At 42.2% G+C, this 23,909-nt stretch overlaps 2 protein-coding genes across 7 annotated transcripts in view; both read right to left on the reverse strand.

Moving 5' to 3' along the window:
- The window catches only part of LOC123997156 (lysine-specific demethylase 4B-like), a 90,793-nt gene extending 82,882 nt beyond the window's left edge, over positions 1-7,911 (reverse strand). For all 5 annotated transcript variants that reach the window (XM_046301268.1, XM_046301275.1, XM_046301281.1 and 2 more), the window contains exons 1-4: positions 7,757-7,911; positions 1,010-1,317; positions 554-729; positions 43-157 (exon numbers count right to left, since the gene is read on the reverse strand). In XM_046301268.1, the coding sequence (XP_046157224.1) occupies positions 43-157; positions 554-729; positions 1,010-1,303 (585 nt within the window). In that variant the 5' untranslated portion in view covers positions 1,304-1,317; positions 7,757-7,911. The remainder of the gene's footprint in view (positions 1-42; positions 158-553; positions 730-1,009; positions 1,318-7,756) is intronic.
- A 993-nt stretch (positions 7,912-8,904) lies between these two features.
- On the reverse strand, positions 8,905-22,076 carry LOC123997172 (E3 ubiquitin-protein ligase UHRF1-like). 2 transcript variants are annotated; one of them, XM_046301300.1, is made up of 17 exons: positions 21,940-22,076; positions 20,479-20,641; positions 20,111-20,377; positions 19,727-19,875; positions 18,584-18,799; positions 18,256-18,371; positions 13,676-13,862; positions 13,064-13,187; positions 12,785-12,892; positions 12,521-12,625; positions 12,253-12,359; positions 11,668-11,830; positions 11,383-11,520; positions 11,164-11,287; positions 10,827-10,978; positions 10,392-10,490; positions 8,905-10,286 (listed from the first exon to the last, which is right to left on the reverse strand). In XM_046301300.1, the coding sequence occupies exons 2-17, from the start codon at positions 20,629-20,631 to the stop codon at positions 10,140-10,142; spliced, it is 2,355 nt and encodes a 784-aa protein (XP_046157256.1). In that variant the 5' UTR covers positions 20,632-20,641; positions 21,940-22,076; the 3' UTR covers positions 8,905-10,139. The 2 variants fall into 2 exon arrangements, with proteins under 2 accessions (XP_046157256.1, XP_046157266.1); XM_046301310.1 differs by having other exon boundaries at positions 20,479-20,636; positions 21,940-22,050.
- Positions 22,077-23,909: the final 1,833 nt, after the last annotated feature.

The following is a 23,909-nucleotide window of genomic DNA, read 5'->3' on the forward strand; positions in this document are numbered from 1 at the left end:
CTGCATGTCTAATAAGCAAGGCTTGTTCCTGGGCTGACTTACGGAGTCATAGATGGAGCCGCTGACGTCAGCCCCGTAGATTGGAGACACAAAGGTGAGGTTCTTCCAGTACTTCCTCTCCAGGTCGTCAAAGTCCTTGTGTCGGGGAGTACAGTACCTGGGAGTGGAGGGGAGAGAGGTCTATAGTTCACCAGACAGATATTAAATGGGAAAGGCAGTGAAACAGGCGATGACCAAGGCAACACAATAATATCAATGGAAACTTGATAAATCAAAGGTTCACAATCGTAGTGTGCCATTTGTAATGGTCTCAACTCTTCATAACTGTGGTAAACTAAATTGCTGTGATTGTGAAAGAAAACATTTTATATAAAACTTTTTTTTAAACTAAAAAAAAAATACAAAATTAAACTGGGAGAATAAATTATTATTTAGTTTTCACTGTGAAAAAAAAAACTGTCTCTGATCATAACAGTAATGTATCTTCCTCATTATTCTGAATGGGTCTCGATGGGTGTAGAATGTCTGGTAGCTGGGTGATGTGAGGTCCTACTTTCTGCTGTTGGCCAGTTGGCGGTACTCCCCCACAGTCATGGACTTCTTCTGGATGTTGTACTGGGTAAAGAGGCCTGACTGGCCCGTCACCACCTGCATGATGGGAGCAGGGATCGTCATCTCCTCAATGACGTCATATGACTTCCGTGGCTTCCAGCCCTTGGGGGGAATCACCTGCAAGAAGGGCAGAATGGAGGGAAGAAATGTGAAAGTAAGTGAGTGAGAGAGGATGTGAGGGGGCGAGAGTGAAAGAAAGGGAAAAGAGACAACTGTGACCAAGTGAGATGGAGAGGTAATAACAATACAAGGATGAATTATTAGTGTTTGGCAATTTAAACTAAACTGTCCTGATGTGTGTGTGTGTGTGTGTGTGTGTGTGTGTGTGTGTGTGTGTGTGTGTGTGTGTGTGTGTGTGTGTGTGTGTGTGTGTGTGTGTGTGTGTGTGTGTGTGTACCTTCGCCAGGCCTGCGCGGTGTGCTCCTTGAGTCTCCATGTAGGCAACGTATTTGGCAAAGTCCTTGAATTCCTCCATGGTGGGCCGGAATGTCATGATCTTACAACCTGGATTCATTACTGGGACCGGAGCTGAATCTGCAGCTAGTTCTGGGGCTGTATCTGGTGTTAGCTCAGGGGCTAATTCTGGGGCTGGAGCGGAATCTGCAGCTAGTTCTGGGGACATGTCTGGTGCAGGATCTTGGCCCATGTCTGGTGCAGGATCTTGGCCCATGTCTGGTGCTTCCAGCGACATGGTGGCAGGTAGAACTGGAAATAGAAAGGAATGACAGCGAATAGAATAAAAAAAGCAATACATTTATTTATTTTTTACCTTTATTTAACTAGGCATGTCAGTTAAGAAAACATTTTTTTTTACAATGACGGCCTACCCCGACGACACTGGGCCAATTGTGCGCCGCCCTATGAGACTCCCAATCACAGCCAGATGTGATACAGCCTGGATTCTAACCAGGGACTGTAGTGACGCCTCTAGCACTGCGATGCCGTGTCTAAGACTGCTGCGCCCCCCCCGGGAGCCCAATAAGGCACCAACAGACCTGGGTTCATATGTATCTAGTCTCGAAAACCCCACCCTAGGTAACAGTGACTAGGGCACGGGTTGCCAAACGGCAAATGTTTCCATTTATTACACATCAGCCTGACAGTACATTCAAAAGCATTTCAAACTGAAGGAAGTATGGTTTATGAAATGCATCAGAAAAGGTATTGAGACGTTCAGGCAATAATTTTGTAGGATTTTCTAGGTGGGGAAATAACAATCAGTAGTTATGTGTCTTTGGCAAAAGATTTTAATGCGAATATTCTAAAAGCTGCAGAAATCGAATTTAAAAAAAACATTTTTCAACCAGCGATGAGTTTCCATCAAATTGACTTGTTGCTGATAAAAGTTTGTGTGTGATGACGTGTGGAAAGAAAAAAAAAAATAGGATTTCCATCGCATTTTCAACTCTACTATAAGTTGTCACTAAACATGTTGCATTATTAATGTAATGGCGGCTGTTTAAAGGCCTCATGACTGGGGCTGTCCCAGACAACAACAAAAAATTATAGGTCGACCGAGAACAATCGAAAGAACAGGTCGACATTTTTAAACGTGTATTTGACCATATATAGACAGACGCGATGTATTTAAATAAAATCAACTATACTGGGAAAATATATAAAACGCAACATGTAAAGTGTTAGTCCCATGTTACATGAGCTGAAATAAAAAGATGGCAGAAATGTTCCATACAAACAAAAAGCGTATTTATTTCAAATTCTGTGCACAAATGTGTTCACATCGCTGTTAGTGAGTATTTGCCAACAACCTAACAGGTGTGGCATATCAAGATGCTGATTAAACAGCATGATCATTACACAGGTGTGACTTGTTCTGGGGACAATAAAAGGCCACTCTAATATGTGCAGTTTTGTTACACAACACAATGCCACAGATATCTCAAGTTAAGGGAGTTTACAATTGGCATGCTGACTGCATGCATATCCACCAGAGCTGTTGCCAGAGAATGAGAATTTAATGTTAATTTATTTACCATGTTTTAGTGAATTTGGCAGTACATCCAACCGGCCTCACAACCGCAGACCACGTGTATGGATGGAGTCGAGTGGGCAAGCGGTTTGCGGATGTCAACGTTGTGAACAGAGTGCCCTATGTTGGCGGTGGTGTTATAGTATACGCAGGCATAAATTACGTGCAATGAACACAGTTGCATTTTATCTATGGCAATTTAAATGCACAGAGATACCGTGATGAGTTCCTGAAGCCCATTGTCGCGCCATTAATCAGCCCACATCACCTCATGTTTCAGCATGATAATGCACAGCCACATGTCGCAAGGATCTGTACACAATTCCAGGAAGACGAAAATGTACCAGTTCTTCAATGGCCCGCATACACACCAGACATGTCATGTCGCCCATTGAGCATGTTCGGGATCTTTCCCATCAACGTGTACGCCAGCATATTCCAGTTCCTGACAATATCCAGCAACTTCACACAGCCATTGAAGGAGTGGGACAACATCCCACAATCAACTGACTGATCAACTCTATGCAAATGAGATGTGTACCGCTGCATGAGGCAAAAGCTGTCTGTGACAAGCAGGTGCATATCTGTATTCCCAGGCAAGTGAAATACATAGAACAGGGCCTAATTTTGGGGGGCAAATGACTGGATTTCCTTATGTACTAATAAGTCAGTCAAATCTTTGAAATTGTTGCGTTTATATTTTTGTTCAGTATGAATGCAGGACACTTGTGCAACACGTTAGGACATTAAACGGATCGCGTTCTTCATTTCACTTGTCACATTATGAAGCTTACGGTAGTTCTCCAGAACAGTTGAGCCAGTCACGTGTTTGTTTGCAAACAGCACAAAGGGACACAGCGGGAGCAGAGTCCAGCTGTGTATTGACTTGGGTCGCGTTTTATATTGAAAGTCAACTGTTTTGCTTCAATAAAAATAATTCAGGGACGTGCAACTATAGTTTTCCTTATAAAACAGTGCAAAACAATAAGTAGAAAATAGCTTCATTTTCATCAGATAACAGAAGTGCAACGCTATATGGTTGGAAGCCACACGAGTAAATAAGCTTAATGTTTTTGCATGGCCATCATATTGCTCATGTTTATCATAGAAATAATGTAGCAGGCTACATTTCCTAAAGTTTTTTTTATATATATTTTTTTATGTAAATATTTAATTTTACCAGACAAAAGTAGGCTGGCTACACCAAGAAAAGTACAAGAGAAAAGTAGCTCCACTTCAGTCAGAGCGCTGTCTGCTGACAGAATGCCTGTTTGTGAATTTGCATCTGAGTGGAGAAATGCAACTGAAGCATGAAATTAGTCTGATGACGAGCAGAAATTACAAGAAGCATCTTAGAGCTGCGCTTCCAAACGCAGCAAGTTATTTATTATGCATTTTTTATTCTGCATTAACGCGACCCTTAAGTTTAACTTGATAGTTATCTAAGAAACTGACTGAAATAATGTGACGGGTATCAGTGTTGGCTTTCTGAGGTGTTTGCGAAATTAATGCCCGTTGGATGAGTTGTGTACATCTGCCACTGCTTGATTTCCTTGCGTTTATTTACTCTCTTCTAGCAGAGTGAAGGAAAAGCAGCCAACAAGTGCTCATTATGTGGGAACTCCTTCAAGACGCCCTAGCGACTCCACACAGGCACCGCGTGTACACATGCTGCTTCAGAGACAGTACAGTTCTTCCTTCAGAAAAGCATGCGACAAAACTTTGTTCATTTGCACAATGTCTCGTTCACATTTGCTCGTTTAGGCTCATTAGCATTTTTAGCTAGCAGCCTCCCTGGATATTCGATATTGCGTATGCTAATTTTGTTAGCATTTTGGTAGACACCCAATAGACGTGTTAGCTGTTTTTGCGACCCTTGTGTAATAAACCTGTAATACCGTAAATCCAGAGATGAGAAGGAAGGTATGACAAATTCTGTTTCCCGCCGCGCCCTAATCAGTAGGTTATTAAACAGACTCAAACTGAAAACAGGAGCAAGATCTGTCTTATTACTGTAGATATACTGTACCAGTCAAAAGATTGGACACCTACTCATTCAAGAGTTTTCCTTTATTTTTCATTTTTTTCTACATTGTAGAATAAGACATCAAACTATGGAATCATGTAACCAAAAGTGTTAAAATCCAAATATATTTTTGATTTTAGATTCTTCAAAGTAGCCACACTTTGCCTTGACGACAGCTTATCACACTCTTGCCATGCTCTCAACCAGCTTCACCTGGAAAGCTTTTCCAACTGTCTTGAAGGAGTTCCCACACATAATGAGCACTTGTTGGCTGCTTTTCCTTCACTCTGCATTCCAAACCATTTCAATTGGGTTGAGGTCAGGTGATTGTGGAGGCCAGGTCATCTGATGCAGCACTCCATCACTCTCCTTGGTCAAGTAGCCCCTAAACAGCCTGGAGGTGTGTTGGGTTATTGTCCCGTTGAAAAAAAATGGTCCCACTAAGCGCAAACCAGATGGGATGGCGTATCACTGCAGAATGCTGTGGTAGTCATGCTGGTTAACTGTGCTTTGAATTCCAAATAAGTCGGCAACAATGTCACCAGCAAAGCACCCCCACATCACACCACCTCCATGCTTCACAGTGGTGACTACATATGCAGTTTGCTCCAGTTTCAACTGACCTGAGCCCTAGGACCGTGCCCCAGGACTACCTGACATGATGGCTCCTTGCTGTCCCCAGTCCACCTGACTGTGCTGCTGCTCCAGTTTCAACTGTTCTGCCTTATTATTATTTGACCATGCTGGTCATTTATGAACATTTGAACATCTTGGTCATGTTCTGTTATAATCTCTACCCGGCACAGCCAGAAGAGGACTGGCCACCCCACATAGCCCAGTTCCTCTCTAGGTTTCGTCCTAGGTTTTGGCCTTTCTAGGGAGTTTTTCCTAGCCACCGTGCTTTTACACCTGCATTGTTTGCTGTTTGGGGTTTTAGGCTGGGTTTCTGTACAGCACTTTGAGATATCAGCTGATGTACGAAGGGCTATATAAATAAATTTGATTTGATATGCAGAGATCATCCGTTCATCTACTCTGCGTCTCAAAGACACGGCGGTTGGAACCAAAAACCCCAGACCAAAATAAGATTTCCACGGGTCTAATGTCCATTGCTTATGTTTCTTGGCCCAAGCAAGTCTCTCCTCCTTATTGGTGTCCTTTGGTAGTGGCTTCTATGCAGCAATTTGACCATAAAGGCCTGCTTCACACAGTCTACTCTGAACAGTTGATGTTGAGATGTCTGTTACTTAAACTCTGAAGCATTTATTGGGACTGTAATTTAACTGCAATTTCTGAAGCTGGTAACTATAATGAACTTATCCTCTGCAGCAGAGGTAATCCTGGGACTTCCTTTCCTGTGGTGGTCCTCATGAGAGCCAATTTCATCATAGTGCTTGATTGTTTTTGCGACTGCACTTAAAGCTCTTATAAACTTATAAAGCTCTTGACATTTTCCAGATTGACTGACCTTCAGGTCTTAAAGTAATTATGGACTGTTGTTTCTCTTTGCTTATTTGAGCTGTTCTTGCCATAAAATGGACTTGGGTCTTTTACCAAATAGGGCTATCTTCTGTATACCCCCCTACCTTGTCACAACACAATTGATTGGCTCAAATGCATTAAGGAAATAAATTCCACAAATGTACTTTTAACAAGGCACATCTGTTAATTGAAATGCATTCCAAGTGACTACCTCATGATCTGGTTGAGAGAATGCCAAACGTGTGCAAAGCTGGCAACGGGTGGCTACTTTGAAGAATCTAAAATATATTTAAATTTGATTCCATGTGTTATTTCATAGTTGATACAATGTAAAAAAAACTAGTAAAAAGCCTGGAATGAGTAAGTGTGTCCAAACTTTTGACTGGTACTAATATAATACCCAACGTTATTAGAAAAACATTTAAAATCCAATATCAAAAACACTGGTCTATCCTGTCAGTTCTTCACACACTGATTTTATTGCCTACATTTTAGCATTTACATTCTTAACTTATTTTACTTATTGTTTCACCTCTCCAAGTGTCTTTAAACCGAGTAATACATGTGTTCTTAAATTCACTCTTTTATACACTTTTCTGAGTGATACATAAAACTATGGCAGGACGCACGTAGACAGTATACAGCTGGCTTTGTCAAAAACAAAAGACAGGGGAGCTTAGCCAATATCTGACTAGCTAGCCAACTAGCTACACAAACTGAAACTAGCTATTGTATTAGTACACTGATAAAACTGGCACATTGATCCCACTAGCTATTCACCATATGGCTCAGTTGGTAGAGCATGACACCTGTAACGCCAGGGGTGTGGGTTCGAATCCCATTGGGGACCAGTACCAACAAATAGGAAAATGTATACACTCACTACTGTAAATCACTCTGGATAAGTGTTTGACAAATTACGAAACTGTAAACTCACAGGAATAACGCTCAAAGTATTTGTAGCATTTCAAGGTAATGTTAGCAAGCACAAAGTGATTTTCGGCGCAGGTTAGGACAGCATTTTCGCTAACCATTTCCCCAACCTTAACCTCAGTATCCTAACCTGCTGCGTAAATTTTCCAAACCTCTAACGAACAAGTAACTTAGGTAACGAAGTGTTTCGCAGCTAAACTAGTTACAGTAAAGTTAATTGTTCGCCTGCAAGCGTATGCTGACCGTCGTGACACAGGCAGCTAGCAAGCAAACTCGATATTCAGAATTAACAGTAGCTACTAAGCTAGGAAAATAGTGCATGCTATGGATCGATCAAAAAACGACTGTGTAACGTTAGTGTCACTTATGTCAGCACTGCATGCTAGCTATATGGGTGTCCGATGTATGCAATTATAACTAGTTAAGTTAGCCCGCGCCTAGAAACATCACGAAATGTTATGTAGTTAACGTAGCTAGTTAATAATAGTTGTAAGCGAACACCAATTTCAACTGTCGAGAATGGCCGTTTTGGGAGTTTTGACAGCCAGTCCTCCGCTCGCAGGCTGCCTTCCCCCATTCCATCCATACAAGTCAACAAAACAGGCACCGTCGCTGGCTAACTAGCTAGCTACAACTGTTTAGATCACATCGGAAATAACACGTATCTAGGTGCATTTGAGCCCCCCAAAAATAAGCAAATCTTTCAACATTACCTCCTGCAGCAAAATATGTTCCTTTTCTTTATTTTACTCAATCGATGTTTCACGTTTTATAAAATCCACACACGATCGATTATCTTTTAGAGCTTTAGCTAGCTGGTTGCATACAGGAGCTAGGCCTCACGCCTCCTTCACGACGTTTCAGCTCAGTGATTGGCCAGATTAGGTTTGTAGGCGTTCACTGGATGCGTTCTGTGGATTTGTTTGGATGACCTCGTTGATAGATTGCTATATGAACCAATGAGGCAGAACGAACTGGGCAGCACATTTTCCGGTTGTGAAAAGGGTTAACCTCCAGGAAGCGTCATTTTACGATATCAAAACGAAAATGGTTCCAAGATGGGTCGTCACTAGTTACCCCAGCCACAAAGTCATAAACCCCGCCTCTTTCTACAATCTATTTTCCTAATATCGGATTTCAAACCTAATCTTAACCCTAAACTTGAACACAATGCTAACCGTATGGCTAACGCTTAAAATAGAAAACCAACAAGCAAATTGTTTTCATATTTTTACGAAAGCAAACTGACTTTGTGTCTGTGGCAACTAGTGGAAACAACCAAAATGGGAACTTGTACTACAGAAGTCCTCGGAACTGTTTTTTTTTTTTTAAGGAATGTTCTGTTGATCCAAATGTGGCCATATTCTTAGAAACAGTGTAGTATACTTTGCAACAAAGAAATACGTGTAAATGTTTTTATAACCAAAACCAATAACATGGATTTCAGGCAATGCTTGCTCAAAAACTTTTAACATGAGGCCGTATAATAAATATGATTTCCAATGTGTGGTGGCACCAGTTAGTTGAGGCAATATGTACATAGCTAAGAGTAGCAGCCGTGTAAAAACGGGGGGGGGGGGGGGCAGTGCAAATAGTAGTCGTTTGATTAGACAGTCAGGAGTTTTATGGCTTGGGGGTACAAGCTGTTTAGAAGCTTGCCGTGCAGTAGCTGAGAGAACAGTCTATGACTAGGGTGGCTGGAGTCGATTTAGTAGTGTTTCAAATGCAGTTCTAAAATGGACATGCATAAATATCTGCATTTTATTCTTACAAGACTGGTCATAAAACTGAAACCTAGGACAAAAAGGCACCATTACATCCTTTGTTAGCATAAAAGTAACATTTCAAATGTGCATTTTTATTTTATAAAAATGTTTATTGGAAAATTCTGCACTTAGTAAAAACATGTGCAAGCAAGTAACTTCTAATACTACATATCAAAAAACAATTCTAAAAAATATACAATTTTAGAAAATATACATTTCCAGTTTATGCAAATTGTAAATTTGAGGTATTACTAACATCTGCAGCCACTGGCATTCATTTTGCAATATTGGAAAAGAACAAGCAGAAACATAAAACTGAGCAAAATTTCAATTCTGAGTCTTAAATATTTCCTGTTGAACCACCAGAGAAAAGTTTTACAGAACTAGGTGTTTTAAGTGTTCTATTGCCCTGCCTTGAATCAAAAGCATTTTGTGGGACACCTAAACAGGAATTGTGTACAACAGTAAAGGTTACACAGACATCGTTGGGCTTGTTCAGAAACAGTGTGCTTCGACAGCAGTTAAAGGATTAAGGTGACGTACATTTGACAATTAAAAAAGATAATTATGACAATAAATTGGAACAAAAGTCAATAATTGTATAGATTAGTGAAAGGTATAGATTCCCCTCAAATTGAAATGAAATGTTCACTAACTCCATCAGATTACACATTGGAAATTAAATGTAAAAAAAACTTTTGTAAAAAAAAAAAAGAGTACACACAAAACAACGAGTACATTTGTTACTGAAATGACCCTCACATCCACCATGACAAGTCATTTCTATAAACATTTTTAAAAATAACTTGGGGGCGAGGGGGGTTGCAATATCAAATCCATACCGACACTTAAAATAAAATTGTTTAAATGGGGTCGCTAACAGATTTCAGTTGTGCTTCGCTTAAGAAAAACATGAGTTCAGGCCAGTTCTATTGGACATCAAACTTAGAATATAAAATACATTCAATAAGGGAGTGTTTCCTAAACAAAAGTGTATGCAATTGATTAACATGTCTATCTGGTCTAACAAAAAAAAAAACATGTGCTTGAAGGAATTAGACTTGTGTATTAATTTTGGCAGTTCAAGTTAAAATGCATTGTTAACAGAAGAAAATTAATGTTACAGATACATTTGATCAAGGCAGTTTAATTACATCAACTACAGTTAATGACATAGGACCAGAGAAGAGGGGGTGGCATTTCGCCAAACAGACAGTGTTACATTTGTAAAAATATATTAGGAAAAGTTATTATTTGTCTTTACTGAAATGCTTAACTTCCCTCATAGTTCATGTTGTCTCCATGCTGGTCAAGCATGTGGAACAAGTTATCACCGTCCACTGCTGTATCCTGGGAAGAACTGGTTGAGAATGGCTTGGAGGGGATTGTTGACAGTCATTGGGTTGTTTTTCCCCAGATCGTGCCTACATGCCGGGCATGAGTACACCTCTGCCTTGAAAGACCGCTGAAGGCATTCCTATAAAAAGGAAAAGTGCAACTTTCAATCTTTTGTCTACTTTTCTTGCTCTCAAAATGGACAGAAAGGCAAAATGTCAAGGCTAGGCAAAGAAGATCAACTTACCCTGCAGACATTGTGTTGGCACTCAGTGGTGATTGGTTGAAAGACCACTTCCTGGCAGCATATACATGAGAAGACTTCTTCAACTTTGTTCAGGAATTTCTGAGAAAGCAAAAGTAAACTGTTAAGTACCTAGTATCCAAACCCATGGTGAGGAGAATGACATGGAAAAGCAGAAGCTGCAAAACCAAGTCATGTTACACATTCTAATGCCTTCCATCAGCCCTTCAATGGACATAGCATAAAGACAATGCTCAGTACACCACCAGTGATGAAGACAATCAAAAGATAAAGCATTAACATCAATGCTTGCCTGGTTTTAAAGCATCAGATGGTCATATCAAGAGTCATTGGCTTTGCATTAGTCCCATTGAGAAAGGATATTTTATCTGGATAAGGGTAAATAAATTAATCCCAATGGTGTGAAATCTGACGTACCGGGCCAAGGGCCAGAGACTCCATGGCTTCACCCCACAGCTTCCTGTTGGACTCGTCACCCTTGACCCAAGCCTTCTGTTCTTTGGTCAGTTTATAAGCCTCAACTTTCATCTTCTTGGGAGTTCCCTTGGTTGGTGACAACTTCTCTTCAGCTACAAAAGAGGTTAGGAGAGGTAGCATGTGGATACAGAAGGTTGGGAGAAAGAGATGGACACCCATTTAGAACTTACTTCAGGGTCAATACCACTCGTGATTGTAAAAGTGAGAATAGTATTCATTAACCATTATTTTGTGTGGCTATAGCTAATTCTGCAGCTACTTTTGACAAAGTACCCACCATTAGACTGAGACTTTCTCTTCCGCTTTCCTTTGGTGGGTGTTTCAGTCACCTCATTTTCCTTCTCCTTGTTTTCCTTCTCCTTCTCCTTGGCAGTCTGGGCCTCCAGATAGCCCTCAGGATACTACAAAATATCAAAAGGATGAAGACTCATCAAAATAAGTTATAGAAAGGCATAGTGGCCCGAGCTGCAGTTAACAGGATAATCCGTGCGTCTACCTGCATTGTGAGTCCCAGTTTCTTGATGCGTTCCTTGCCATCCCTGGTCCATGGCGCTGGCTCGTCGTCGTTTCGTTTGAGCAGGTACCTCCAGACCAGGAAGCCGGACTTGCCCTTCTCTGGCCAGTATTTCACCACCTGGAAGAGATGAGTGAATTTGTTCAGTCAACATGGAACCACAGGACAAGACAAAGGATGCAGGCTTGTGAATTGCAAAGGGTGTAACAATACACAGTATTTTCATTTCAGATTCAACATCCTCATTTCACGCCTGGGCATTCCCACCTTGTAGATGCCGTCGTATCTGTTGCCGTCTTCAGGGCTGAACTTGCTATGCTTGCGGCCCTTGGAGCTGCGCACCACCCTGACCGGCTTGCCTGCCTTCCAGTCTTTGGCCTCGGCCCCGTCCTTCTCGTTCACCGATGCGTTGCAGTTCAGAGCCAGAGCTCTGGGTCATACAGGCAAATGAGGATTGGGTCATTCAAATGATAATCAAATTGTGGATGGCAGTGAATAATCCATGTCAAAACCCACTCAAAATACATTAGACAGTTTAAACAGCAAATAAGATGTCCAACTTGAATCATTTTGAATTATACTGAATACAATAAAAGGTGAATTGTTAGAACAGGTCATGATTGTTAAAAACAGTCAACCTAAAGCTCGAGGCAAAGACATGCAAAGCCCAGGCTTCCACTCATTCAAACCACTATCACACACGGAGCGTTAATAGTGGCATGGGGAAAGTTGTGCTGGTCTGATGAATACATGTAGGAGAAGAGGAAACATACAACACTTCACCGTAGCACAGATATGGAGACCAGGGGAGGTATACCAGCACCAGTGGGTGTTCTCTGTGCAGAGAATTACCTGTTCATATTGGTGAGCTTCTGATCACACGACTGTTCGGCTGTCCTCTTGTTGCCAGACAGGTCTCGTCCTCCTGAGCCGGTGTAGGTGAACTCGTTGCCATTATCCTGGGAACCAAATGAAAACCAGAATTTGCAGTGACTTCTAATGCTTAAGGTGTTCACAACATTCCGTTACATCTAGTCACTTAATCTTCCATTTACTTTTTTAACTATGTACATTATGGGCACATGTAGTAAAGGAAAAATATGGAAGAGAGCCTATGTACCTGGTCGTCTTCATAACCCCCTGCCAGCACTAGGGAGTAAGATCCATCGTTGCTCCTCCCATGGATCCCAGCTACATGTGGCCTGTGGCAACCAGACTCACTCACCTGTACACAGTGTTTAATGTCAGAGAACAACCTACCAGGACCAACAGCCATCACAACAAACCCTAAGGAGTTCATTCAATCAAACCCACAAGACTCCCTTTGACAGTTACTGCAGTTGTGACTTTCCTTTTCAGCCTGTTGCAAACAGAAGTGACTCACCTGGACCCTGAACTTCCAAATACTTCCAACGGGGACCCCAGGTACTGGGCCGTAGTGGTTTGAGGGCACGATGGTGCACTGCTTGCTGCGGCCGACACAAGCCATGCCCTGATAGGAGAAGAGGTCGTGTAAAAACACTTGGGTATACACAGTTTACTAAACTAACAACAAAAAGTTCAGAAGGGTAACTGGGTGTATGATGTGTAATGATGGGTCCTGAGACCTCTGCTATTTCACTAAGAGGTAGATCCACCCATCAACATTCCTCAATGTGCTTACCTTTCCCCAGTCTCTCTGGCTGGTTGAGCTAGCGGACGCCATCTTGGATTTCTTCTTGCTGTCCTTGAGTTTCTCTCCTGCTAGGACCACTTCACTGGCATCGTTGCGGCACTCGGGACAATACCTAGATAAATACAGAGGTTAGAGCAAGCAGGGAATAGGACATCAAAAATAAATGATGCAGTATAAAGCCACTGCATGGCTCGTATAGTGTTAATATGGGCATGGGGAATGTTGTTCTGGTCTGCTGAATACATGTCGGAGAGAAGACAACTCCCCCAATGCAGAGGTAACAGACCACACTTCACTGTAGCACAGATATGGAGACAAGGGGAAGCAACACCAGCACCTGTGAGTGTTCTCTGTGCAGAGACTTTTTTTCTTCCAAGTAATTTGGACAGTACAGCTCACAGTAGAAAGAAACTAATGATTAATACTCAATTAAAATTTGCCAAATAAACAGCCTGAAATCACATCAAACTCCATTTAGAAACATGCTTCACGTGCCATCTGAATCAATGGCATGACTAAGACAGTCACATAAGCAGCTCTAGAAGGGGGCACTGGCCAGACAGACTGCCAGCACAGACATAAGTACTGTAGTATACTTACCAGTCATCATCATCGGGGAGGCTGGTCAGTGGGGGGTTAAGGCAGTAGATGTGGAAGGCCATGTCACACTCGTCACACAGCAGCTGCTTGTCAGGGTCCTGCTTCACACCACAAACGTGGCAGTTGCACCAGCGGCAGTTCTTTTTGAGGTCATCTTTGCAGTGTTTGCACTCGGGTCCATTTGACCCTGGAGTAAAAACAGGAGCGAAGACTATGTCAGCCCGTTGACTTGTAAACGTTAAGATGAGTACGGTAAACCCTTCAGTAGGAGATGCGCGTGTGTGTACTGGGAATATTTAGGATGAAAAGTTAATATTTAATTAAGAATAATTCACAATGCTTAGCATATCCACACGCTTCCCCTTTCTGCAACACACAAGATTTCCAGTGTTCTGTTTGTGACAGTGATGTGTGTTGGGGTTGATAGTCACTAGACTTGATACTGAATGTTATGGGTTGTTCTCATATAATCTGATAGTGATTGACGTTAGTTACTGAAGGCACAAGGACACACTGAATGTTATAGTATTGATGACATTATGAACAATGTGATTCTGTAACAGCTTGCAAAGTCACAGTATTGTTTTGACTTTGTACAAGCCTCTCAGGCTGATGTTTAGAGAACATTTGATACCGTCTGATTAGACCAGGGCTCACCAACCCTGTTCCTGGAGTTACCCTCCTATAGGTTGTAACTAACATGATTCAGCTTATAAACCAGGTAATTATTAGAAATCAGGTAGACTTGATAATGGTTGGAGTGAAAACCTACAGGACTGTAGCTCTCCAGGAACATGGTTAGAGAGCCCTGTATTAGACTAAAGGGCCAGTCTCTAAGAGGCCAGTGAGATTTTCTATGCTATTGAAGGCATTTCCCTAAATTCTAGCATTAAACTGGGTTCATCTTTGATTGACATTATCAAATGCTCTCCTTTTTCGTTTGCCTGGGAATTCCATTTACAACCAGTGTTTTGGATGAATCTGCACAAGCAAACTAAATATGTCCAGTCAGCACTTTGTAAAAAAACTAAGAACATATTGATTTGTGCAGCCATCATAACTAAAAATGAATCTCGTGCTGGATCGCGAAGCATGTCAAGATTAATCCCAGTCTCTATGGTAACAATAGTATATGTGTATGTATCTGCCTCCAACATTGAACTATAGCCTAATTTCAGCCTGCAGAACATTTGCAACTCTGCATGTGATTTACATGTATCCTAATCCTTCATGAAAATCAGGCTGATAAATGCACGGACCCGACACGAGAGCAGACTAAACACGTAGGCAGTTTGTGACAAAATAGAAAATACTGCGCTATCACTGCATCTGTGTATTGAGTGCAGGTCAATTATTTACACCAGTGTATAAAATGTGTTGATACTTCAATTTACAAACAGATGCTGGCACTAAGACTGCACTCAACAAGCTATATAAGGCCACAAGCTAACAAAAATAAATTACCACCCAGACGCGGTGCTCCTAGTGGCCGGGGACTTTAATGCAGGCAAACTTCAATCCTTTTAACCTCATTGCTACCCGCATGTCACATGTGAAACCAGGGAAAAGAAAATCCTAGACCACCTTTCCTCCAAACACAGACGCATACAAAGCTCTCCATCACACTCCATTTGGCAAATCGGAGCATAATTCTATCCTCCCGATTTGTGCTTAAAAGCAATAATTAAAGCAGGAAGTACCAGTGACTCGCTCAATACGGAAGTGGTCAGCTGATGCGGATGCTACACTTTAGGAACGTTTTGCTAGCACATACTGGAATATGTTACGGGATTCATCCAATGGCTTTGGATGCCACCTCAGTCACCGGCTTCATCAACTAGTACATCGACGACGTCGTCCCCAGTGACCATACGTACATATTCCAACCAGAAGCCAAGGATTACAGGGAACATCCGCACCGAGCTAAAAGGTTAGAGCCGCCGCTTTCAAGGAGCGGGACACTAATCCGGAACTAGATGAACCATCAAACAGGCAAAGTGTCAATACAGGACTAAGATTGAATCCCCCTACACTGGCTCTGACGCTTGTTGGATGTGGCAAGGCTTGCAAACTATTACAGATTACAAAGGGAAACCCAGCCACGAGCTGCCCATTGACACGAGCCTACCAGACGAGCTAAATGCCTTTTATGCTTGTTTGAGGCAAGCAACACTGAAGCATACATGAGAGCACCAGCTGTTCCGGACGACTGTGTGATAACGCTCTCGGTAGCCGATGTGAGTAAGACTTAAACGGGTCAACATTCAAAGCCACGGGGCCAGATGCATTACCAGGACGTGTTCTCAAAGCATGCGTGGACTAACTGGTAAGCATCATCGCTGACATTTTCAACCTCTCCCTGTCCGAGTCTAATACCAACATGTTTCAAGCAGACCACCATAGTCCCGGTGAAGTTGACCTGCCTAATTGACTAGCGCCCCGTAGCACTCACGTCAGTAGCCATGAAGTGCTTTGAAAGGCTGGTCATGGCTCACAACACCATCATTACAGAAACCCGAGATCTACATACCACCCCAACAGATAACAATCTTCCTTTCCCACCTGGACAAATGGAATACCTATGTGAGAATGCCGTTCATTGACTACAGCTCAGCATTCAACACCACAGTGCCCACAAAGCTCATGACTAAGCTAAGGACCCTGGGACTAAAAACCTCCCTCTGCAACTGGATCCTGGACTTCCTGACAGGCCTCCCCCAGGTGGTAAGGGTACGCAGCAACACATTCGCCATGCTGATCCTCAACACAGGGGCGTGTATTTAATCCCCTCCTGTACTCCCTGTTCACCCACGACTGCATTGCCAAACAATTCAAACACCATCATTAAGTTTGCTGACGACAACAGTGAGCCTGATCACCGACAACGACGAGACAGCCTACATGGAGGAGGTCAGAGACCTGGCCGTGTGGTGCCAGGACAACAACCTCTCCCTCAATGTGAGCAAGACAAAGTAGATGATCGTGGACAACAGGAAAAGGAGAGGCGACATCACCTTTTCCCCCCAGGAGACTGGAAAGATTTGGCATGGGTCCCCAGATTCTCAAAAATATCTACAGCTGCACCATTGAGAGCATCCTGACCAGTTGCATCACCGCCTGGTACGGCAACTGCTCGGCATCCAACCGTAACACCAGGTCCTCTACTCCGATACTTAATCCACACATAAAACAGTCAACCGAATAGTTTCTAGTCATCTCTCCTCCTTCCAGGCTTCTTTTTCTTTGGACTTTATATGGCAACTATCTTTCATAATAAGGTGCATTACCACAACAGACCTCAGTTAATCTTTCACCCACGCATATGTTCCTAAAAACCAATGAGAAGATAGAACGCGCTTCAAGTCCTGCCTCTCCTATGTCACAAATAGAATCAACTCCCATTTTAGTGCCTGGCAACGCAGATGCTCGTTGGAACGCGCGAGCAGTGTGGGTGCAATGATTGAAAACATGTGTAAATGTATTTTGCAATGTTCGCAACACATCCGGTTTGGGCATGGTGTAAGGCACTACAGGGGGTAGTGCGTACAGCTCAGTTCATCACTGGACCTATATACTAGGGGGGTGTCAGAGGAAAGCCCAATTTTTTTTCAAAGACTCCAGTCACCCAAGTCAGAATGTTTTCTCTGCTACCACACAGCAAGTGGTACCGGAATGCCAAGTCTAGGACCAAAAGGCTCCTTAACAGCTTCTACCCCCAAGCCACAAGACTGCTGAATATTTAATCAAATGGCCACCCGGACTATTTACATTGACACTCCCCCTTTGATTTTGTACACTGCTACTACTCAAGGTTATTACCCATACCCCTACCTACATGTACAAAATGACCTCAACTAACCTATACCACCACACATTGACTCCGTATCAGTACCCCCCTGTATATAGCCTCGTTATTGTGTCGTTATTGTGTCACTTTTATTTTATAAATATAACTCTTGATCTGAATTATTTTATTTACCTAGGCAAGTCAGTTATGAACAAATTCTTATTGACAAAGACAACGCTGAGCCAATTGTGCACCGCCCTATGGGACTCCCAATCACAGACGGTTGTGATACAGCCAGTCTGTAGTGATGCCTCCAGCAGTGAGATACATGCCTTAGACCCCTGCACCGTTCAGGACAATTGATACTAAGCATTTCACAGTAATGTCTACACTGGTTGTATTCGGCGCATGTGACAAATAATAACTATCCTACTGTGTATGTGGTTTCAGTCGCCTCAAAAGCTCATCAGGGGTGTATACATTAGTCAGATTCTGGTGCAAAACATTTGGCACAGTAGCAAAACAAACAAGTTATTGGACAAATCCAGGTAGGTCCCTTAAGGGGGCGGAAGGAAGCCTAGTGGTTAGCGTGTTGGGCCAGTAACCGAAAGGTTGCTAGATCGAAGATAAAAATCTGTCCTTCTGCCCCTGAACAAGGCAGTTAACCCACTGTTCCTCGGCAGTCACTGTAAATATTTATTTGCCTCGTTAAATTTAAAAAATATATAGTTTTGTTCCGTTTGCTTTCTAGTGAATACAGCCGATGAAATCCAGCTAAACAGCTCCAACTTACTTTTCAATGGACTGTCAGAGCCAACTCCAGATCCATCCAATGCTCCAGGCTCCTCGATTTTGTAAATTTCAGTCAAGAACATGATCCTACAGTCATTCAGAGAGTCACCGGCATCCCTGAAATAAAACACAAGCTCTTCGGATACCCGTCATGGTACTACTGTGCAAACAAAATGCTATACATGGCCAATGGAAAACTATGACAACATAATACAAAAGTGCAATCTATACTGTGTAGATAATATAAAACAAGTTATCAATTATGCAATGAGAGACAATGTACTCTCTTTTTGTTTATTAAAGCAGAGACGAACAGGACCAATTATTACCCGAGCAGTATTTTGGTGTAGATCTCGTGCAGGGTGCGTGTCTCCCTCTTCCTCTGGATCTGGGCATCGTACCAGTAGCCGCGCTCCTTGGGTTCGTCGGGGTTGAAGTTGACCATGACCACCATGCCCACCTCTAGCTGGTGCCACTGGTAGACAGTGCGAGCACGCGGGCGCACATCCTTGGAATGCAGCAGCACCACACCATTCTCTGGGTAGCTAGAGACCACACAGAGGCAGTGTCAGTATTCAGCTCAGATGCACACGGCAGGTGCTTCCTACATAATGGGGCTTTTGTAAGCTGATTGACATATCTGATAGAACAGAAGCAGCTCAAAATAGTGTTTGAATTCTGAGGGACTTGACTGCTGGGGGCACATTGGAGTAATACAAATCGTTAATTTCAAATGTTCCTCTGGTTTTTACACACTGGCAGGCAAAACAATGTGGCATGGTAGTGTACAAATTATCAAGCACAGATATTTGTAATTCGTTTGCCAATTGTCGTGTTATGGAATGGCCTCCCGCATGTATGCATTGTTTTGACAATATGCATATCACCCACAATTTGTCCTGTGGTTTTTTAAACTGTTTTTTTATTTTATACATGTACGCCTACATGAAAAACAGATTTGAATATTATTCCAATGTTGGCTCTCTGATCCAACTCTGATAAGTAATTGTTTGATATTGTGCAATGATTAACTTGTTAAAAAAAAAAAAAATTATGTACTTGTCCATTTGTACTACTTAAATCTATATTGTCATCCAACAAATATATATATATTTTTTAAATGTCCCAGACAAGAGTTAATGTCCAGCCATGTGAAGTGTGCACTCGTTCACTACTTCACACAAAATCTAAAAGCATTAGATGGGTGGAGACCTGGGCTAGTGAGAGTATCACAAAATTTCTTATACCAGTCATTTCCTTTAAAAATCAGTAAAGGGAAGTGAACAAGTGCACCTTTTGGGAGGAAGGAGAGATAATTGGGACATGGCCAATCAATTTCCCCATTGGTCCACCTCTTTACTAAATGGGAATAAGTTCCACATGAACACATGTTTGCGGAGGTTAACATTCAACAGTGAGGCATGACCTATCCATCCGATCTTTAAATATAAAATACTTGATAAAATGCTCACTCTTCATATTTGACATGGTAGTGAATAACTTCCTCTTCGCTGGGTTTCGTGTCAGAGCCCTCCTCTCCAGATGTCTTTGTAACGTTCACAATTTGGGCCTCAAACCAGGCACCCATGTTCAAGTCTCTGGCATCAACAAACTCGTTAATCTGGGGGAGAAATTACACAAAGTTGATATTGACACTGCTGAATTAACTATTTTTGAAACGTATGTTTTGCAAACTTCAAATTAAGACTAGCTATTATATTCCACCCCAATTCAATAACTCCAAAATATTAACGCAAATGCCATTTTTGATTTTAAGTTAATAGCATAATTTCACCCCATCAAGTGATACCAGTACAGCAAATACTAGGGTTTTTAGAGATCCGCCCTGTGTTTACCTTGTAACAGCCAAAGCCGGGGTTGACCAGGTCTGGCAAGTCGGTTTGGGTGGAGGTGCCAGCTGCCTGCACCTCAGCCTCCCCGTGGGTGGAGCTCTTGTCTGACTCACTCTGCGCAGAGCTACAGCCAGAGTCAGAGTCGGACAGCTCGGCCTCTTTGTCCTTGCTTTTGAGGACAGCAGCAGGGGGCGCGGCCTGTCTAACAAGCAGCTGCACTATGTCGTTCAAACCCACGTTGTAATCAAAGATTGTGTGGCCGTCCTCCATCTGGGACCAGAAACAGAACATATTAATTCAGACATGCTTACTAAGGAGCCCAGCAACACGGTTGTAACGGAATTAAACAGGAAAGTATCCATCTGCCCCACCTGCTTTCCCCGGTAGAAAAGCCTCTGCTTCTCTGGGTCAACCTTAAAGAGTTCCAAGATCTTGAGGCGCAGCTCGTCCACCTTGGTAAGTTTGGACAGGGAGTCGATCCGATGGGTCTCCTTGCCATCCATGGTGCGCACTTGAATCCACATTGCAGCTGCCCTGTGCAAAGGGGAGCCAAACTGGGAGTTAATGGCAGCATTGCATCATCTGAGCTTCAAAAGCAGCACCATTCAATGTTTTTCTCCCAATTTCCTTTGAGTATTACTGTGCCAACTATTGATCAAGTGGATCAATCATTCATTATTTATTTATTTGAATAAATACTTACCCCAAATCCCATTCAATGACTGGAGGAGTATTCAACCAACATGCCATGCTGATTTTAACAGTGCGGGAAACTGGGTGAGTAAGCCACTCCTACCCTTTTAAATGCAGCTATTGCGACCTCATCCTGGCGCGAAGGCAGCGCTTGTATCAAACAACGTGGCTTCGCTTCCTGACAATGTTCCAAGCGCACATATTTGACCGGCTCAAAACTTGAATAGAATTGCTATGGTAGACAGTATGAAATAAATATAAATCGTTTTATTTTACGTTTTATTTTACATTAGCTAGCGAAGCTTCGTGTTCAGCTGAGAGGAGGCTGGTTCTATCGGGTCAGCTGGGATGAGTTACACATTGTTGTGGCAGTAACGACTACTGTTACTATACTTGACCAGTTACTTAGACTTACTATTGTTGGCTGGTTAGCTTGCTACACAAACGAATCAAACAATATTGGGAAACAATTGACAAGCAGCTAGCTATTTTATTTGACCAACTAAAAAACATTTCAAATCCGGTAATTTAATTTAATAATTAGCTAGCTATGATTCAAAAAAGCGCGCTGTTTCGTTTTCTCGGCTGGTGGACAAGTAACGCTAACGCTAACTAACATTAAATAAACAAGTTCGGTCATATTCAGCCGTCGTAAACAAAACATTTTTTTTTTGCAATAGCTAACGTTAAGTAAGCATCTTAGTAAATTAGAACCAACTAGCTAAGAAGTCATACGAACGTCGGTTAACAGCGAATGTAAATGGGATTAGCCATTGAAATGTTGTAACGTTATCAGCCACCATAGTAACAAACAGTACACTGATAGTAACGTTAATCGACATTGACAACATACCACGTTACATTAGCCTAGCTAGCTAGTTAACGTTAGCTACAACATCAACTTATACGTTGTAGTTGCTACAATTTAGCTAACCACAGGAAATATTATCTTTACATTGAAAACACACGTACACCTAGCTTGGGAGTTACCATGCAAACTGTCGAGTGAAATTTATAATATGAATAATTCACTTATATCAAAAGTTAACTGGTTGGAATGAGGCAATCACTGTACCAAGTTAGCTAGGCAACTTAAAAAAAAAAATGTAAACTTGACCAAAGAAGAAACATTACGTTACCTGTTTTTCTTCTTTTCTTTTCTTACGAATGCAAATAATTATATGACGTTTATTAGACCGTGAAAACCGTAATGCTATACTACTTCTGGATCAAACGCACAACTCTTCTGTAGACTGTTTTTAGAGGACTCAATCAATACGACTCCTTCAACCAGTGAATGTCGCCGCCCTCTTTCCGCTATTGGCTATTACCATTTTGAATTTCTCTCTGGTGGGCTGTAATTCCTGTCAATCAAAACTGTGAGCGGAGCTTTAGCCTCAGCCCGCGAAACTAGGGTCTCGCTAGCCTTCCCTCTTCCGAGGATTTTGGCGCGAGATTGATTGTACGGTCAATTTTTTTATTACTCAACCACAGAAACAGATCTGTGATCTACAAACTTTTAACACAACCTTATGCCTGCGACATGACAGATCGACAGCAAACGTTTGTGCATTTTTTTTGTCAAATGTATCTATGTGATTTCTTCAAACTGAAAAAACGACTTTCTCATAGCAAACTTGGTCACAGCCATGTCCTGCCAGAGCGTGATGTTGTGCATCCAGTGTTCCTGTCCTGTTGTTCAGTTTGGCGGGAGAATATAATGCCAAGTGTGAACAAAATAACATAAAACCTCCTGTTTTTGTTCACAGTTAAAGGAAAATCTCCCGATGCCCTAAATAATGTTTTGTATTCATGCCTCTCATCCAACCCAGCACCAAAACTATTCATTCCATGTTTTAAAGGACAGCACCCTGCTTCAAACGCCATTGTTCATCTTACCACAACAGCGTGATAGCGTGGGTTCTTCTATATGGATTTTATATGGCGGTTGGTAAACTAACTTTAAGGTGCATTTACCATCAACAACTGGACTGGAGTGTGGACCAAAGACGAGGAAGGTTTAAAAAAAAAAAAAAATCATACCCATTATTCTCATCTCCCTAAGGAAACGAATTACATAATTAAAAACTACATCCCTGGAAGATTTTCTCAGCAGTTCACTTAAGCTTGGCTCTTCAACACCATTACTTAATTCTAATAACAGACTCTGCCTTTCCCTCCCATATTGCTACCTCTGAAATATGTTCCACTGTCTCCACATTGATCACACCTCCCGTTTGGATGTTTTCCTTCCAATTTCAATTTGCTGTTGAGCTTTGTGTGTCCCAGTCTCAGCCTAATGACACTTTCCTACCTGAGAACCTCCTTGCCTCCACCTTTTCCCACAAAACTTGCCATTTGTTTTTAAACACTGTTCTTATATATATTGTCTGCTCCGAGACACAAATTCATTTAAGCTCATCAGTGCTGCACAGGAGTCAGACTACCCTGTGAGGCCTCACCTCCAACCACTCTGCAGTCAAGAGTATGGCCATCAACTCCAATGTGTGAACTTTGAGAATTTACGTCTATGCTCTATAACCCACTACTATATCACATAAGATTGAATTGATTGAACAGCTGCTTGTGTGTGTGTGTGTGTGTGTGTGTGTGTGTGTGTGTGTGTGTGTGTGTGTGTGTGTGTGTGTGTGTGTGTGTGTGTGTGTGTGTGTGTGTGTGTGTGTGTGTGTGTGTGTGTGTGTGTGTGTGTGTGTGTGTGTGTGTGTGTGTGTGTGTGTGTGAAGGACCGAGCAACATGCTGAGACTGCTGCATGTTGCAAAACTGTAGATAACAGCCCAGCAGATGCTTTGTCCTTGTGTTTGTATGTGACAATATTGAGCACATGCTGTGACTTGCTGTATCTTACAAAGTTGTGATTAATCAGGTACAGGGAGGGGAGGCTCATCACAAGGTTTGATTGAATTAGAAAATACTGAATAACACAATAACAGATAACGGGAACTGAGTAGTTGCAGTAACTAGGGTATGGCACCAGAACAGTGAGAATCTATACATCGACAGAGGGTGGACTCCAAGAGATTAGGCGCCAAGAGATTAGGACTATTCTGAGTGCCTGCGATAGGCTGAGCAAAGTCTAAACTACACTCA

The sequence above is a fragment of the Oncorhynchus gorbuscha genome, linkage group LG02 (assembly GCF_021184085.1).
Source record: "Oncorhynchus gorbuscha isolate QuinsamMale2020 ecotype Even-year linkage group LG02, OgorEven_v1.0, whole genome shotgun sequence".
Taxonomy (NCBI): domain Eukaryota; kingdom Metazoa; phylum Chordata; class Actinopteri; order Salmoniformes; family Salmonidae; genus Oncorhynchus; species Oncorhynchus gorbuscha.